The 17,000-nt window shown below is 45.3% G+C and overlaps 2 protein-coding genes across 3 annotated transcripts in view; one reads left to right on the forward strand and one right to left on the reverse strand.

Annotated features, from left to right (window-relative positions):
- Positions 1–4,448, reverse strand: part of glt1d1 (glycosyltransferase 1 domain containing 1) — a 123,553-nt gene extending 119,105 nt beyond the window's left edge. For both annotated transcript variants that reach the window (XM_072495755.1, XM_072495746.1), the window contains exon 1: positions 4,282–4,448. In XM_072495755.1, the coding sequence (XP_072351856.1) occupies positions 4,282–4,349 (68 nt within the window). In that variant the 5' untranslated portion in view covers positions 4,350–4,448. The remainder of the gene's footprint in view (positions 1–4,281) is intronic.
- Positions 4,449–4,922: 474 nt separating this feature from the next.
- The window catches only part of slc15a4 (solute carrier family 15 member 4), a 138,231-nt gene continuing 126,153 nt past the window's right edge, over positions 4,923–17,000 (forward strand). Inside the window, exon 1 of the mRNA XM_072495770.1 lies at positions 4,923–5,703. Coding sequence (XP_072351871.1) covers positions 5,140–5,703 — 564 coding nt within the window. The 5' untranslated portion in view covers positions 4,923–5,139. The remainder of the gene's footprint in view (positions 5,704–17,000) is intronic.

Consider the following 17,000-nt stretch of genomic DNA (forward strand, 5'->3'; position numbering starts at 1 on the left):
CAGGTGCCGGAGTTTAGATATTTCAGTAAGCTCAGGGAAGGTGGTAAAAGAGGGGGAGGGGTAGCATTGTTAGTCAAGGACAGTATTACGGTGGCAGAAAGGACTTTTGATGAGGACTCGTCTACTGAGGTAGTATGGGCTGAGGTTAGAAACAGGAAAGGAGAGGTCACCCTGTTAGGGGTTTTCTATAGGCCTCCGAAAAGTTCCAGAGATTATCATAGAATTTACAGTGCAGAAGGAGGCCATTCGGCCCATCGAGTCTGCACCGGCTCTTGGAAAGAGCATGTAGAGGAAAGGATTCCAACGATGATTCTGGGTAGGAGCGAAAGCAACAGGGTAGTTGTTATGGGGGACTTTAACTTTCCAAATATTGACTGGAAACGCGATAGTTCGAGTACTTTAGATGAGTCCGTTTTGTCCAATGTGTGCAGGAGGGTTTCCTGACACAGTATGTAGATAGGCCAACGAGAGGCGAGGCCATATTGGATTTGGTAGTGGGTAATGAACCAGGACAGGTGTTAGATTTGGAGGTAGGTGAGCACTTTGGTGATAGTGACCACAATTCAATTACGTTTACTTTAGTGATGGAAAGGGATAGGTATATACTGCAGGGCAAGAGTTATATGTGGGGAAAGGCAATTATGATGCGATGAGGCAATACTTAGGATGCATCGGATGGAGAGGAAAACTGCAGGGGATGGGCACAATGGAAATGTGGAGCTTGTTCAAGGAACAGCTACTGCGTGTCTTTGATAAGTATGTACCTGTCAGGCCGGGAGGAAGTGGTCAAGCAAGGGAACCGTGGTTTACTAAAGCAGCCGAAACACTGATCAAGAGGAAGGAGGCGGCTTATGTGAAGATGAGACATGAAGTTTCAGTTAGGGCGCTCGAGAGTTACAAGTTAGCTAGGAAGGACCTAAAGAGAGAGCTAAGAAGAGCCAGGAGGGGACATGAGAAGTCTTTGGCAGGTAGGATCAAGGATAACCCTAAAGCTTTCTATAGATATGTTAGGAATAAAAGAATGACTAGGGTAAGAGTAGGGTCAGTCAAGGACAGTAGTGGGAAGTTGTGCGTGGAGTCCGAGGAGATAGGAGGGGTGCTAAATTAATATTTTTCGTCAGTATTCACACAGGAAAAAGACAATGTTGTGAGGAGAATACTGAGATTCAGGCTACTAGACTAGAAGGGCTTGAGGTTCAGAAGGAGGTGTTAGCGATTCTGGAAAGTGTGAAAATAGATAAGTCCCCTGGGCCGGATGGGATTTATCCTAGGATTCTCTGGGAAGCTAGGGAGAAGATTGCTGAGCCTTTGGCTTTGATCTTTAAGTCATCTTTGTCAACAGGAATAGTGCCAAAAGACTGGAGGATAGCAAATGTTGTCCCCTTGTTCAAGAAGGGGAGTAGAGACAACCCCGGTAACTATAGACCAGTGAGCCTTACTTCTGTTGCGGACTAAATCTTGGAAAGGTTGATAGGCGATAGGATGTATAATCATCTGGAAAGGAATAATTTGATTAGAAATAGTCAACACGGTTTTGTGAAGGGTAGGTCGTGCCTCACCAACCTTGAGTTCTTTGAGAAGGTGACCAAACAGGTGGATGAGGGTAAAGCAGTTGAAGTGGTGTATATGGATTTCAGTAAAGCGTTTGATAAGGTTCCCCATGGTAGGCTACTGCAGAAAATACGGAGGCATGGGATTCTGGGTGATTTAGCAGTTTGGATCAGAAATTGGCAAGCTGGAAGACAAAGGGTGGTGGTTGATGGGAAATGTTCAGACTGGAGTCCAGTTCCTCCTAGTGGTGTACCACAAGGATCTGTTTTGGGGCCACTGCTGTTTGTCATTTATATAAATGACCTGGAGGAGGGCATAGAAGGATGGGTGAGTAAATTTGCAGATGACACTAAAGTCAGTGGAGTTGTGGACAGTGCGGAAAGATGTTACAAGTTACAGAGGGACATAGAAAAGCTGCAGCGTTGGGCTGAGAGGTGGCAAATGGAGTTTAATGCAGAAAAGTGTGAGGTGATTCATTTTGGAAGGAATAACAGGAAGACAGAGTACTGGGCTAATGTTAAGATTCTTGGTAGTGTGGATGAGCAGAGAGATCTCGGTGCCCATGTACATAGATCCCTGAAAGTTGCCAGCCAGGTTGAGAGGGTTGTTAAGAAGGCGTACGGTGTGTTACCTTTTATTGGTTGAGGGATTGAGTTTCGGAGCCATGAGGTCATGTTGCAGCTGTACAAAACTCTGGTGCGGCCGCATTTGGAGTATTGCGTGCAATTCTGGTCGCCGCATTATAGGAAGGATGTGGAAGCATTGGAAAGGTTGCAGAGGAGATTTACCAGAATGTTGCCTGGTATGGAGGGAAGATCTTATGAGGAAAGGCTGAGGGACTTGAGGCTGTTTTCGTTAAAGAGAAGGTTAAGAGGTGACTTAATTGAGGCATACCAGATGATCAGAGGATTGGATCGGGTGGACAGTGAGAGCGTTCTTCATCGGATGGTGATGTCTAGCACGAGGGGACATAGCTTTAAATTGAGGGGAGATAGATATAAGACAGATGTCAGAGGTAGGTTCTTTACTCAGAGAGTAGTAAACGTGTGGAATGCCCTGCCTGCAACAGTAGTGGACTCGCCAACACGAAGGACATTCAAATGGTCATTGGATAGACATATGGACGATAAGGGAATAGTGTAGATGGGCTTTAGCGTGGTTTCAGAGGTCGGCGCAACATCGAGGGCCAAAGGGCCTGTACTGCGCTGTAATGTTCTATGTTCTAAGCCAGAGAATGAGGAGCGCTGGGACTGAGGGAGGAAAGAAACAAGTATACTGCAATGAAAAAAAATGAGAGGGCGGTGCAGTGAAGAACAAGAATTTTGGAGAGGTGCAACAGGTAAGTGAGATGAAGTGTTTAGTGGGGGAAATTGTGCCAACGTACAGGCAGACAGGGCGAGGGAGCAAGAGACCAAAGTGTGGTTTTGTGATCAAGGCCACGTATCCCAGCAATGGGGGCAAGGAGGATTCAGTAAGCAGCAACTTTTAGTCAAATATTTAGTCAATATATTTAGTACTCCCACACACACGGCTGTATGGCAAGATTTAACTCCAATTTGATCTACACGTTTGGGGATGATACGACTGTGGTGGGTCGTATCTCAAACAATGATGAATCAGACTAAAAAAGGGAGATAGGTCACTTGGTTGCATGGCATGCCAAAAACAACCTCTGAATGTCGGCAAGATCAAAGAACTGATCATCGACTTCAGGAAGTGTAGCACAACCCCCCGTCTACATCAATGGCTCCAAAGCGAAGATGATCAACATCTTTAAGTTCCTGGGGGTCACCATCACCAACAGTCTGTTCTCGTCCACTCATGTTGATGCAACAGTCAAGAAAGCCCAACGTTTCTACTTCCTACAGAAGCGAAAGAAATTCGGCCTGTCTGCATTGACTCTCACAAACTTCTACAGATGTACCATAGAGAGCATCCTATCCGGCTGCATTACAGCTTGGTATGGCAACTGCTCGGCCCAAGATCGCAAGAAACTGCAGAGCGTGGTGAACTCAGCCCAACGCATCACAAGCTTGTCACCCTCCCACTGATTTTGTCTACACCTCCTGTTGCCTCAGGAAGGCAGACAGTATTGTCAGAGGCCCCTCCCCAGACCCTTCCATCAGGCAGAAGATACAGAAGTCTGAAGACCCGCACACCCAGAGATAGGAACAGCTTCTTTCCCACAGCAACTAGACTCAACGACTCTCCCTTGGACTGATCTGTTCGCTCTAAGAACACTAATCATGACACCCTATGCTGCTCATGTATTTGCTTTGTTTGGCCTTTGCTCCGCACTGTAACCAATTACTTATGCGTCAATGTACTTCGTTGATAATTCTTTTGTCTATGTACGTTCCCTTGGCTGCAGAAAAATACTTTTCACCGTACTTCTGTACATGTGCCAATAAACCAATCAATCCAGCCATGATGTCAAATTAAATTGTCCACAATATGGTCATGGATGACAACGGCTTTGTTCTCCAGTCAGTTCTGAAGGGAAATACAGAAAAGGGTCAGAATGTATAGTATTTAGAAATTCCTACATATTAAGTGACATATAAAGTATATCCAAGTTGGATTCTGTAGAGGAAGCCAGTCATGGTTGGGTGACTGGCCCTAGACATGTTCCAGCATTAAAAAAAATCCTCTTCGGGTGCCAGCCACTAGCTCCCTACCTCAGGTATCCCCTGTTCCCTGAAAGGGACTCTGGCCGTCAGTGAGCCTCACCTTATTCTTTGAGCTGTGGTCCTGTTCCCAGTCGGGGGACTAAGGCAGGCGAGAAAGAGTAATTTCATCCCGAGCTACTGACTGAGGCCACGCAGGCAGAATTAACCTACCCCAGCCAATCACTGGCACCACATCAACTGTCAGCCCAGGCTCGAGGCCTAGAGCCCAGCTGCCCGCCCCCGTCCCACCCACCCCGGGCAGCTTTCCAATTTCGGCGGGTAACCAGGCAGCAAGCTCAGCCTGCCAGCCCCACCACCACATTGGCTTGAGAACAAATAGGAACCAGAGTCAATCAACCAATTCGGGCCCCCTCCCCGCCCTCCCCACAACTTCAGCCAGCCGATGGGATTGGCAGCCCGGCCACCCAATCAGAGCTCGGGCCTCTGCTGAGCTGCCGGTTGATTGGGTTAACCTCTTCGGGGTTCCATCAATAGACGTAGAGCGAGTGAGGTGGTCGCTGATTGGTCACTGGATGCGGTCCCGACCAATCGGCGCAGTGCCAGGTGTGGAGGGCGGGGCAGAGCTTGACCAATGGACGTAGAGCGAGAGGTTTCGGCCAATCGGTTTAGAGAGAAGGGGTGGCGCGGCTGGCCAATAGGCGCAGAGTGTGAGGTCCTGACCAATAGACGCAGTGCGAAGGCAGGTTGGGCTGGTCACGGTTGCCAGGCGGGGAGGTGGTGACCTCCCAGGCCGGCCCCTGGCCCAGTCCAGCCCTGTGTCTGCGGCCAGCGTGTCGGCAGGGTTTGCTGCTCATGACGATGTGTTTTTTTTGAAACGTCGGCCTAACCGCCGGCGGGCAGGGGTGAAGCTCCGGCGATCACGGAGTTCAGTAAGAAGTCAAAAGTTTTCACCGCGGCGATGGAGGGCGGTCAGGATGATGAAAGGACCCCCCTGCTGCCGGACAGCCGAGCGGCCGCCAAGCAGCCGGCTTCAGCCTTCCAGGGCAGGCGGCTGGCCTGCGCCGCTGTGCTGCTCACCGAGTCCCTGGAAAGGGTGGCGTTTTACGGCATCACCTGCGGCCTGGTGCTTTTCCTCAACAGCGAGCCGTACGACTGGCTGGGGCCGCAGTCGGGCCAGACTCTGCTGCTTTTCATGGGCATCAGTTACTTCATCTCGCCGTTCGGAGGCTGGCTGGCCGACGCCTGCCTGGGCAGGTTCCCCACCATCCTCCTGAGTATGGTCCTCTACCTGGCCGGCATGATGATCTTCCCTTTCATTTCATGGGACCGGTCCCGCCGCCACCTCTGTGGAGAGCTGGAACTCTACCCTATCCTGGACCCCCAGTGTATTAATAACAGCTCCAGCGCTTGTTCACTTGGCCGGAATAGTTATTGCACACCAGCCATCTATTCGGGACTGGTGCTCGTCGCCCTTGGTGTAGGGTCTGTGAAGGCAAATATAACTCCTTTTGGCGCTGATCAGGTACGGTATAGTTTTCTGGAGTTATTGGTGTCACAAGTAGGCTTACATTAACACTGCAATGAAGTTGCTGTGAAAATCCCCTCGTCATCACACGTAGGCGCTTCTTTGGGTACACTGGGAGAATTAAGAATGTCCAATTCACCTAAGAAGCACGTGTTTCGGGAGGAGAGTATTAGGAGGAAACCGGAGCACCCGAAGGAAACCTACGCAGACAGGGAGAACGTATATACTTCTCACAGACAATGACTCAAGCCGGGAATTGAACCCAAGTCCCTGGTGCTGTGAAGCCACAGTGCTAACCATTGCTAGCTACTGTGTCGCCCATAAGTTGTCCACATTGCAAAATGCTTCAGTAGTGGCATCCTATCTATTTGCGTTGTAACTTCTTCAAAAGAAGATTGAAGTGACGCCATTAATATCATTGTTAGCTGCATTTGCCAATGCATTTCTAACTATGGCATTTGTGGAATGTTGTAGTTTTTTGCAAATGAAAGTAATGTTCAATGCAGAATCAGACAGATGACGGAAAGAACTCTGTTACAAATTGCTTATATTAATGTTGACTTCAATTACAGACTTGTTGACCTTGTAGAATGCAGTGTCCCCCCCCCCCCCCCCCCAAGTTGAAGAACCTTGTTTTCAGGAAATGCCTTTTGTTTGGAGCCTGAAGCTAAAAAGAGTGTTGTTTTGCTGGGACATGCGCATTGACCTGAAATTGGGTTCACAACTTGCTTAAATCATTTCTTTGGTCAAGAATTCTTCGACAAGGACACCTCTGTTACCTCGACAGCCCTCTTGACATCAGAGTGTTCATCCAATTTTGGATTCTTGTACACCTCATTTTTAAAGACCGCATGCTTTCACCAGCCTTCGTTCAAAGCTCTTGACTTCCCTCCCTAAACTTCTCCTCTTGAGGCCCCCACACACACACACACCAACCACCCCCTTTAGAACAAAGAAAAGTACAGCACAGGACAGGCCCTTCAGCCCTCCAAGCCTGCGCTGACCATGCTGCACGTCTAAACTAAAATCTTCTACACTTCTGGGTTCCGTATCCCTCTATTCCCATCCTATTCATGTATTTGTTAAGATGCCCCTTAAACATCACTATCGTCCCTGCTTCCACCACCACCTCAGGCAGCGTTCAAAGCTCTTGACTTCCCTCCCTAAACTTCTCCTCTTGAGGCCCCCACACACACACACACCAACCACCCCCTTTAGAACAAAGAAAAGTACAGCACAGGACAGGCCCTTCAGCCCTCCAAGCCTGCGCTGACCATGCTGCACGTCTAAACTAAAATCTTCTACACTTCTGGGTTCCGTATCCCTCTATTCCCATCCTATTCATGTATTTGTTAAGATGCCCCTTAAACATCACTATCGTCCCTGCTTCCACCACCACCTCAGGCAGCGAGTTCGAGGCACACATTATCCTCTGTGTAAAAAAAAAAAAAAAAAAAAAACTTGCCTCGCACATCTCCTCTAAACCTTGCCCCTCGCACCTTAAACCTATGCTCCCTAGTAATTGACCCCTCTACCCTGGGGAAAAACCTCTGACTATCCACTCTGTCTATGCCCCTCATAATTTTGTAGACTTCTATCAGGTCGCCCCTCAACCTCCTTCGTTCCAGTGAGAACAAACCAAGTTTATTCAACCGCTCCTCATAGCTAATGCCCTCCATACTGGGCAACATCCTGCAAATCTCTTCTGCACCCTCTCTAAAGCCTCCACATCCTTCTGGTAGTGTGGCGACCAGAATTGAACACTATACTCCCAAGTGTGGCCTAACTAAGGTTCTATACAGCTGCAACATGACTTGCCAATTTTTATACTCTATGCCCCGGCCAATGAAGGCAAGCTTGCCGTATGCCTTCTTGATTACCTTCTCCATCTGTGTTGCCCCTTTCAGTGACCTGTGAACCTGTACACCTCGATCTCTCTGACTGTCAATACTCTTGGGTTCCACCATTCACTGTATATTCCCTACCTGTATTAGACCTACCTCTCCTAATACCTCCTTGTGTAACTTGGTGTCAGACTTTGTTTGATAATGCTCCTGCGGGGCGTTTAATTATATTAAGACACTGGATAAATGAAGTTTTCACTACTATCCCAGTCCAAACTATAATTGCTGTGCTGTCATAAAGAATCAATCACTTGACTGAAGGTAATCAAAAAGAAGTTACCAATTTTATTTTAATTCAGAATCTTGTTCTACTTGAAAATAATTGAATATTTTTAATACGGAGCCTGTGATTTTCCAACATTATCTTATCTGTTGCTGCATTCAGCCTAAAGCCATCAGATAATTTCCAGCGGGTATTAAGGACAGGATTTTGGGGAAGTTTTTTTGAATGCACTAATCTTATGATTGTCATGTGCTCAACTTATTTGTCATATGTTCCAACTTCCTTGCATACAAACAGCAAGAGGGACACTTTGTTTATTCAATGAATCAAATGGCTTAAGATCTGCATTTTGGATGGACAAATTCATGATTTCAAGATTATGTCTTGCACTTGGGGAAAACAAAGATGAATCAGCACTTGTGATGTTGTGCAGCATTGCTTCTGGGTTAAACATTAGTTTAGTACTTGGGCCTGAAATTCTGGAGTGTTTTCTTCTAGGTTTGTTTCATGAACTCCATGTATGATGTGTGGCTGAGCCTGAGAATATCTGTACCTGTGTTAAATCAGGGTTGTAGTATTTGTCCAGACCTGCAACCCACTCATCCAGCCTCAGGACCCACAAGTTTGATCTGATCCTGTGTCAGGTTCTATATTATGAAAAAAAAAAAGCAAATTACTACGGATGCTGGAATCTGGAACCAAAAGAGAAAATGCTGGAAAATCTCAGCAGGTCTGGCAGCATCTGTAGGGAGAGAAAAGAGCTAACGTTTTGAGTCCAGGTGACTCTTTGCCTTTGTCAAAGCTCAACAAAGCTTTGACAAAGGGTCATCTGGACTTGAAATGTTAGCTCTTTTCAATCCCTATAGATGCTACCAGACATGCTTGAGATTTTCCAGCATTTTCTCTTTTGGATCTATATTGTGAACTTGCCTCGTGTGAGGGCATCAGCCTAGACTTTGAATACATAAGTCGAGGCTGATGCCCCATTGCAGTCCCAGCACGGTAGCACCGTGGTTAGCACTGTTACTTTACCGCACCTGGGTTCCAGGTTCGATTCCTGGCTTGGGTCACTGTCTGTGTGGAATCTGCACGTTCTCTCTGTGTCTGCATGGGTTTCCTCCTAGTGCTCCGGCTTCCTCCCACAAGTCCTGAAAGACTTGCTGTTAGGTAATGTGGACATCCTGAATTCTCCCTCTGTACCCGAACAGCGCCGGAATGTGGTGACTAGGGGTTTTTCACAGTCACTTCATTGCAGTGTTAATGTAAGCCTACTTGTGACAATAAAGATTATTTTAAGGAATGCTGCACTGCTTTGAATCAGATCTTAAACTAGTGCCTTCGGTGGAAATAAAATTTCTGATCTCACGATTTTTAAAAGGAGAGTCCTCCCCAGTGTCCTGCTAATCCCATTATCACCTCACTAAAAACACGTTATTTGGTCGTTCTTATTGCTATTTGTGGGGGCTTGCAATGCACAAAATTAGCTGTCACACTTTTACATTAGAACAGCGTCTACACTTAAGTACTTTGTTGGGTTTTAAAGAGCTTAGGAAGTTCTGAGGCTATGGAAAAGTACAGCATAAATACAGTATTTTCTCATCTTGCTTCAAGCATGACTAAGGAAAGAATATGCCCATTACAGATCAAAAAAGTAACCTGTGTATGGCGGTGGCAATGGCATGATTTTTGATGTATACCTTGCGTCCCTCTTTGCAAAAAGAGGGGGGAGGGCGCGATGCAGAATGTCCTGAAGAAGAGTGTGAAATATTGGATGGGATAAATACAGAGAGGAAATGTTAGAGTTGAGTCTCTTTGAAATTGGATAAATCACCACTCCTGGATGAGACTTATCTTAGCTTCTGAAGAGAACAAGTGAGGAAGTAGCAGAGGTTCTGGCCATCATTTTCTAATCTTTGGCTACAGGTTTGGTGGTGGAAGACTGGATGGTTGCTCATATTTGGACTGTTCTTTAAGAAGGACAGCACTGTAGCTTTGTGGTTAGCACTGTGGCTTCACAGCGCCAGGGTTCCAGGTTCAATTCCCCGCTGGGTCACTGTGCGGAGTCTGCACGTTCTCCCCGTGTCTGCATGGGTTTCCTCCGGGTGCTCCGGTTTCCTCCCACAGTGCAAAGACATGCAGGTTACGTGGATTGGCCATGCTAAAATTGCCCTTTAGTGTCCAAAAAAAAAGGTTAGGAGGAGTTATTGGGTTGGGGATAGGGTGGAGGTGAGGGCTTAAGTGGGTCAGTGCAGACTCGATGGGCCGAATGGCCTCCTTCAAGTGGAAACATCCTCTCCACGCCCACTCTATCCAGGCCTCGCAGCATCCTGTAAGTTTCAATAATGGCACTGTGTATTCTATGTTCTAAGGGAGGAAAGGACAGATTAAGTATGGGCCAATCCGTCTAACCTTGGTGGTGTGCAAATTATTGGAACAAATTCTGAGGAGCAGTATGAATTGTCATTTACGAAAGCAAGGGTTAAGCCAGCACTGTCAGCATGGATTTGTTAAATGTTGGTTTTGTCTGGCAAACTTGATTTGAAATTTTTGCAGCGATGACCAGTGTCATGGAGGTCATGTTTGAAGTAACCTGTATGGATTTTAGCAAGGTTTTTGACAAAGGCACATGATAGTCTGGTCAGAAAGCAAAAGCCCAGGATCCAAGGCAAAGTGGCAAGTTAAATACAAAATTGTCTGTCTCATTTTGTTCATACAGTGCCTTTCGTGACAGAGCAGCCTCAAGTGCTTTTGAAGTGAAATACTTCTGAACAGCAGTCAGTGTTAATGTGGGAAGCCAAACAGGCACACAGCAAGCTCCCACAAGCAACAATGGAATCAGTGACCAGATTCACAGAATTTCCGAGGTGCAGAAGGTGATCATTCAGCCCATCAAGTTGCACTGATTCTGAAAGAACATTCAACCTAATTCCACTCCCATGCCTTATCCTCGTAACTTTGCACATCCTTTTCAGATAGCATTACAATTCAATTTTGAATATCACAATCAAATCGGCCTCCAACACCCTTTCAGGAGGTTTGCCCCAGGCTCCAACCACCCTCTGGGTGAAAAAACATTTTTCTTTTATAATTTCTACTCTTTTTGCCCATCATTTTGAATCTGTGCTCTCTAGCTCTTGATGTACTCTTGAGAGAAACAATTTCTCACTATTTACCCTGTCCATTCAGTCAGGATCTTCAATACCACTGTCAAGTTTCCTCTCAGACTTTTCTCCAAGTACAACCGGCCCAACCTTTCCAATCTATCCTCATAGCTCATTATCCCTGGAATCATTCTTGTGAATTTCCTCTGTATGTTCTCCAATGTCTTCACATCCATCCTCCAGTATGGCGCACACAGGATGCAGTACTCCAGATGAGGCCCAATTAGTGTTTTATACAAGTTCAACAAAACCTCCTTACTCTTGTATTCAATGCTCCTAATAATAAAACAAAGGGTACCATATGGTTTATTAACTGCTCTCCCAACATTCCCTGCCACCTTCAATCATTTATGTGCTTATACACAAAGGTACCCTTAAGGATTTTTCCCTTTTAAGACCATAAGACATAGGAGCAGAATTAAGCCACTTGACCCATCAAGTCTGCTTCACCATTCAATCATGGCTGATATTTTTCTCATCCCCATTCTCCTTCATTCTCCCCATAACCCCTGATCCCCTTATTAATCAAGAACCTATCTATCTGTCTCTTAAAGACACTTGGTGATTTGGCCTCAACAGCCTTCTGCGGCAATGAGTTCCACAGATTCACCACCCTCTGGCTGAAGAAATCCCTCCTCATCTCTGTTTTAAAGGATCGTCCCTTTAATCTGAGATTGTCCTCTGGTTCTAGTTTTTCCTACAAGTGGAAACATCCTCTCCACACCCACTCTATCCAGGCCTCGCAGCATCCTGTAAGTTTCAATAAGATCCCCCCCTCATCCTTCTAAACTCCAACAAGTACAGACCCAGAGTCCTCAACTGTTCGTCATATAACAAGCTCTTCATTCCAGGGATCATTCTTGTGACCTCCTCTGTACCCTTTCCAAGGCCAGCACATCCTTCCTTGGATACGGAGCTCAAAATGGGGTCTGACCAAAGCCTACAGCCTCAGAAATACATCCCTGGTCTTGTACTCTAGCCCTTTCGACATGAATGCTAACATTGCATTTGCCTTCCCAACTGCCAACTGAACCACCACGTTAACCTTAAGAGAATCTTGAACTAGGACTCCCAAGTCTCTTTGTGCTTCGATTTCCTAACATTTTCCCGTTTAGAAAATAGTGTATGCCTCCATTCCTCCTTCCAAAGTGCATAACTTCACACTTTTCCACATTGTATTCCATCTGCCACTTCTTTGCCCACTCTCCTAGCCTGCCCAAGTCCTTCTGCAGCCCGCCGACTTCCGCAATACTACTTGTGCCTCTACAGATCTTCGTATCATCTGCAAACTTAGCAATAGTGCCTTCAGTTCCTTCTTCCAGATCATTAATGAAAAGTTGTCCCAGCACCGATCCCTGAGGCATACCACTAATCATCGGCTGCCATCCTGAAAAAGACCCCTTTATCCCCATTATTTTATACTGTCTCTCCACATTATTCATGCCAAAATGAATCAACTCGCACTTCTCTGCATTGAACTTCAACTGCCCAATCCACTATTATATTTAAGTCCTTTTGAAGTTCACGACTATTCTAATCACAATATTTCCAATCTTTGTATCATCCGCAAATTTTAAAATCATGCCCTGCACACCACAGTCTCGAGGTCATTAATTTATATGTCAGGAAGAGCAAGGGTCTCACCACTGACCTCTGGGGAACTTCACTACAAACCTTCCTCTGAAAAACAACTCTTTATCACTACTCTCCTGTCACTAGCCAATTTCCTATCCGAGTGCCTACTTTCCTGTTTATTCCATGAGCTACAATGTTGCTCAAGTCTTGTGTGGCACCATATGAAATGCCTTTTGAAAATCTATATACCTATCAGCATTGCTCTTATTAAACTTCTCTGTTGACGCCTCAAAAAACTCCAATTTATTTAAACATGATTTTCCCTTCATGAATCCATGTTGGCTTTCCCTAATTATCCTGCGCGTGTCTAAGTTACTATTAATTTTGTCCCAAACTAATTTCTGGAAGTTTCCCTACCACTGAAGTCAAACTCACTGGTCTGTAGTTGCCGGCATTATCCTTGCACCCTTTTTTGAACAAGCGTACAACATTTGCAATTCTCCAATCCTCCGGGACCATCCCTGTGTTGAAGTAAGACTGGTAGATTGTTACCAGTGCCTTTGAAATTTCCACTTTTGCCTCCTTCAGCATCCTTGGATGCATCTGATCCGGTCCTGGTACCTTATCAATTTTAAGTAAATATAGCCTTTCTAACACCACCACTTTCCCAATTGTAAAGTATTTGAGTGTACCAGTTATGTCCTCTCTCGCCACAGCTTGGGTAGGATATTATAGAATCCCTACGGTGCGGAGGAGGCTGTTCGGCCCATCGAGTCTGCACTGGCCCTTGAAAAGAGCTTCCTACTTAAGCCAATGCCTCCACCCTCTCCCCGTAACTCTATTAACCTTTTGGACACAAAGGGAAATTTTGCATTGCCAGTTCACCTAACCTGCACATCTTTGGACTGTGGGAGGAAACCGGAGCATGCGGACACAGGAGAAAGTGCAAACTCCTCACAATTACCGGAGGCCATAATTAAACCTGGGTCCCTAGAGCTGTGAGGCAGCAGTGCCACCAAGCGCCCAACCTCTTCCTTTGTAAAGACTGATGCAAAGTACTCGTTTATTACCCCCGTTACCTCTTCTGCCTCCACATACAAGCTTCCTCTTTTATCCTTAATCAGTCTGACTCTTTCCTTTACCACCCTTTTATTATTTACATGCTTATAGAAGACCATGGGATTCCCATTTATGTTAGCTGCTAGTCTCATTTTTTGCTCCCTCCCCCAAAATGTATCATGGAGTTCAACCAACCTCTCCCTTTAATGTATTTGTTGTTTTTCCTAGCACACGGCTTGTTCCCTAGGCGTGGGATTACAATTATGGACACGTGGGTTTTTAAACACAAAACAATGTTTATTCCATGAACTCAACTTAACATCTTGAATAAACATTGGATCTCTTAACACCCCTTACTTCAAAGATAACTCAGAAAATATTGCAACAGTAAATAATTCCTCATAATGTTCGTTCAAACTTCCAAGAGACTTAACACCTTTAAACGGAATCACATCAGGTTAAAGGCTTTACTATTATGAGTTTAAATCACCCAAATGATCCAGAGATAGTCTTTCATGGCAGAGATCCAGCTCACTGCAAACACAGACACTCCCAAACTCTTTTCAAAACTGCAAAACTAAACTGCAAAATGGCTGACCTGACCTCAGCTCCACCCACTCTCTGACATCACTGTTTTCTTAAAGGAACATTGCTTAAACATCCATGTTTTAAAGGTACTCTCACATGACACCTCCCCCAAGAAAAAAAAACCCATCGACTTCACGATGGTTTCATTTTTCACTTTAGCACCATCCACTAAGAAATGTACACAGTAAATATACCTTTTCGTTTTAAAAAAACAACACGCAAACAGGTATAATAATATAGTCCATTTTTCTTTGTTCTTCCTCCAACCGAAAACCTTCTCAATTGACAGTCTCTTTGAACAAAGTCTCTGCACGATCCATCCATTCCTCTACTCCTCGGCATTCCTCTTTAGAATCAGATACTTTAGTTCAATCTGACCACAGAGTCCCTTGCAATTCTCCAATTCGGGAGCATTGGTGATCACAGCTTTCAGGCAGTCAAATGCCTGTTGAAAGTCCGCTGTCCATTGAAATTTTTTACGTTTCTTCAGCAATTCCATCAGTGGAGTAATCACGCCACAAAACATTTGCACAACTGTTCGATCAAATTCATTCATAATAAGAACATAAGAACTAGGAACAGGAGTAGGCCATCTGGCCCCTCGAGCCTGCTTCGCCATTCAATGAGATCATGGCTGATCTTTGTGGACTCTGCTCCACTCTCCGGCCCGTACACCATATCCCCGAATCCCTTTATTCTTTAGAAAGGTATCTATCTTTTTCTTAAAAACGTTTAAAGAAGGAGCCTCTACTGCTTCACTGGGCAAGGAATTCCATAGATTCTCAACCCTTTGGGTGAAGAAGTTCCTCCTAAACTCGGTCCAAAATCTACTTCCCCTTATTTTGAGGCTATGCCCCCGAGTTCTGCTTTCCCCGACCAGTGGAAACAACCTGCCCGCATCTATCCTATCTATTCCCTTCATAATTTTATATGTTTCAATAAGATCCCCCCGCATCCTTCTAAACTCCAATGAGTACAGTCCTAGTCTACTCAACCTCTCGTTATAATCTAATCCCCTCAACTCTGGGATCAACCGAGTGAATCTCCTCTGCACTCCTTCCAGTGCCAATATGTCCTTTCTCAGGTAAGGAGACCAAAACTGAACACACTACTCCAGATGTGGCCTCACCAACACCTTATACAATTGCAGCATAACCTCCCTAGTCTTGAACTCCATCCCTCTAGAAATGAAAGACAAAACTCGATTAGCCTTCTTAATCACCTGTTGCACCTGCACACCAACTTTTTGCGACTCGTGCACCAGCACACCCAGGTCCCTCTGCACAGCAGCATGTTTTAACATCTTACCGTTTAAATAATAATCCATTCTGCTGTTATTCCTCCCAAAATGGATAGCCTCACACTTGGCAACATTGAATTCCATCTGCCAGACCCTAGCCCATTCACCTAACCTATCCAAATCCTTCTGCAGACTTCCGGTATCCTCTGCACTTTTTGCTTTACCACTCATCTTAGTGTCGTCTGCAAACTTTGCCACATTGCACTTGGTCCCCAACTCCAAATCGTCTAGGTAAATTGTGAACAACTGCGGGCCCAACACTGATCCTTGAGGGACCCCACTAGTTACAGGTTGCCAACCAGAGAAACACCCATTTATCCCCACTCTCTGCTTTCTGTTAGTTAACCAATCCTCTACCCATGCTACCACTTTACCCTCAATGCCATGCATCTTTAGTTTATGCAGCAACCTTTTGTGTGGCACCTTGTCAAAAGCTTTCTGGAAATCCAGATATACCACATCCATTGGCTCCCCGTTATCTACTGCACTGGTAACTTCCTCAAAAAATTCGACCAAATTAGTCAGACACGACCTACCCTTTGTGAACCCATGCTGCGTCTGCCTAATGGGACAATTGCCCTCCAGGTGCCCCGCTATTTCCTCAATGATAGATTTCAGCATTTTCCCTACAACCGAAGTTAAGCTTACCGGCCTATAATTACCCGCTTTCTGCCGACCTCCTTTTTTAAACAGTGGTGTCACGTTTGCTACTTTCCAATCCTCTGGGACCACCCATGCTAGGAGATCGCATTATTTCCCTTCGTCTTGAGAGTATCGGAAACTCCGCAAGGAAAGTGATTCGGGCTTCTCCAAATTCACTTTTGGCTAGGTTCATCACCAAACCCGCCTCCTGAAGTTGATCGAAGAACCCCATACGATGTTTTAAATGTTCTTTCCATGTCGGGAAGTTGGAAATAAAAGCAGATTGTCCCACTTTCTCAATGCAATCCTTCAAACATGGGATTGGATAAGAGTCCGTTCTTGTAACTGCATTCACCTTTCGATAGTCCACACACAACCATTGGGTACCGTCTGGTTTAGTACCATCACTATGGGTGAGCTCCATTGGCTGCAACCCACTTCAATTATGCCATTCTTCAGCATACTCTCAATCTCTTTGTTAATCTGTGCCAATTTTGAAGGATTATGTCTATATGGATGTTGTTTGATAGGAACAGCATTTCCCACATCTACATCATGTATAGCCATTTTAGTACTTCCCAATTTATCTACAAACTTGCCCATGTGATATCAATACCTCTTTCAGGTCAGTTCGTTTTTCCTCTGGAAGGTAACTTAACAATTCATCCCAATTTTTAAGAACATCCTCATTTTCCAATTTAATTTGAGGTATGTCAAATTCACAGTCATCTGGATTTGATTCGTCACTGAGTTAGAATCATTAAAACCTCCTTTTTCTCTCCTTCCCTTTCAAAGTACCTTTTAAGCATATTCACATGACACACTCGGTGAGTCTTCCTTCT

This window comes from Scyliorhinus torazame, chromosome 1, assembly GCF_047496885.1.
Source record: "Scyliorhinus torazame isolate Kashiwa2021f chromosome 1, sScyTor2.1, whole genome shotgun sequence".
Taxonomy (NCBI): domain Eukaryota; kingdom Metazoa; phylum Chordata; class Chondrichthyes; order Carcharhiniformes; family Scyliorhinidae; genus Scyliorhinus; species Scyliorhinus torazame.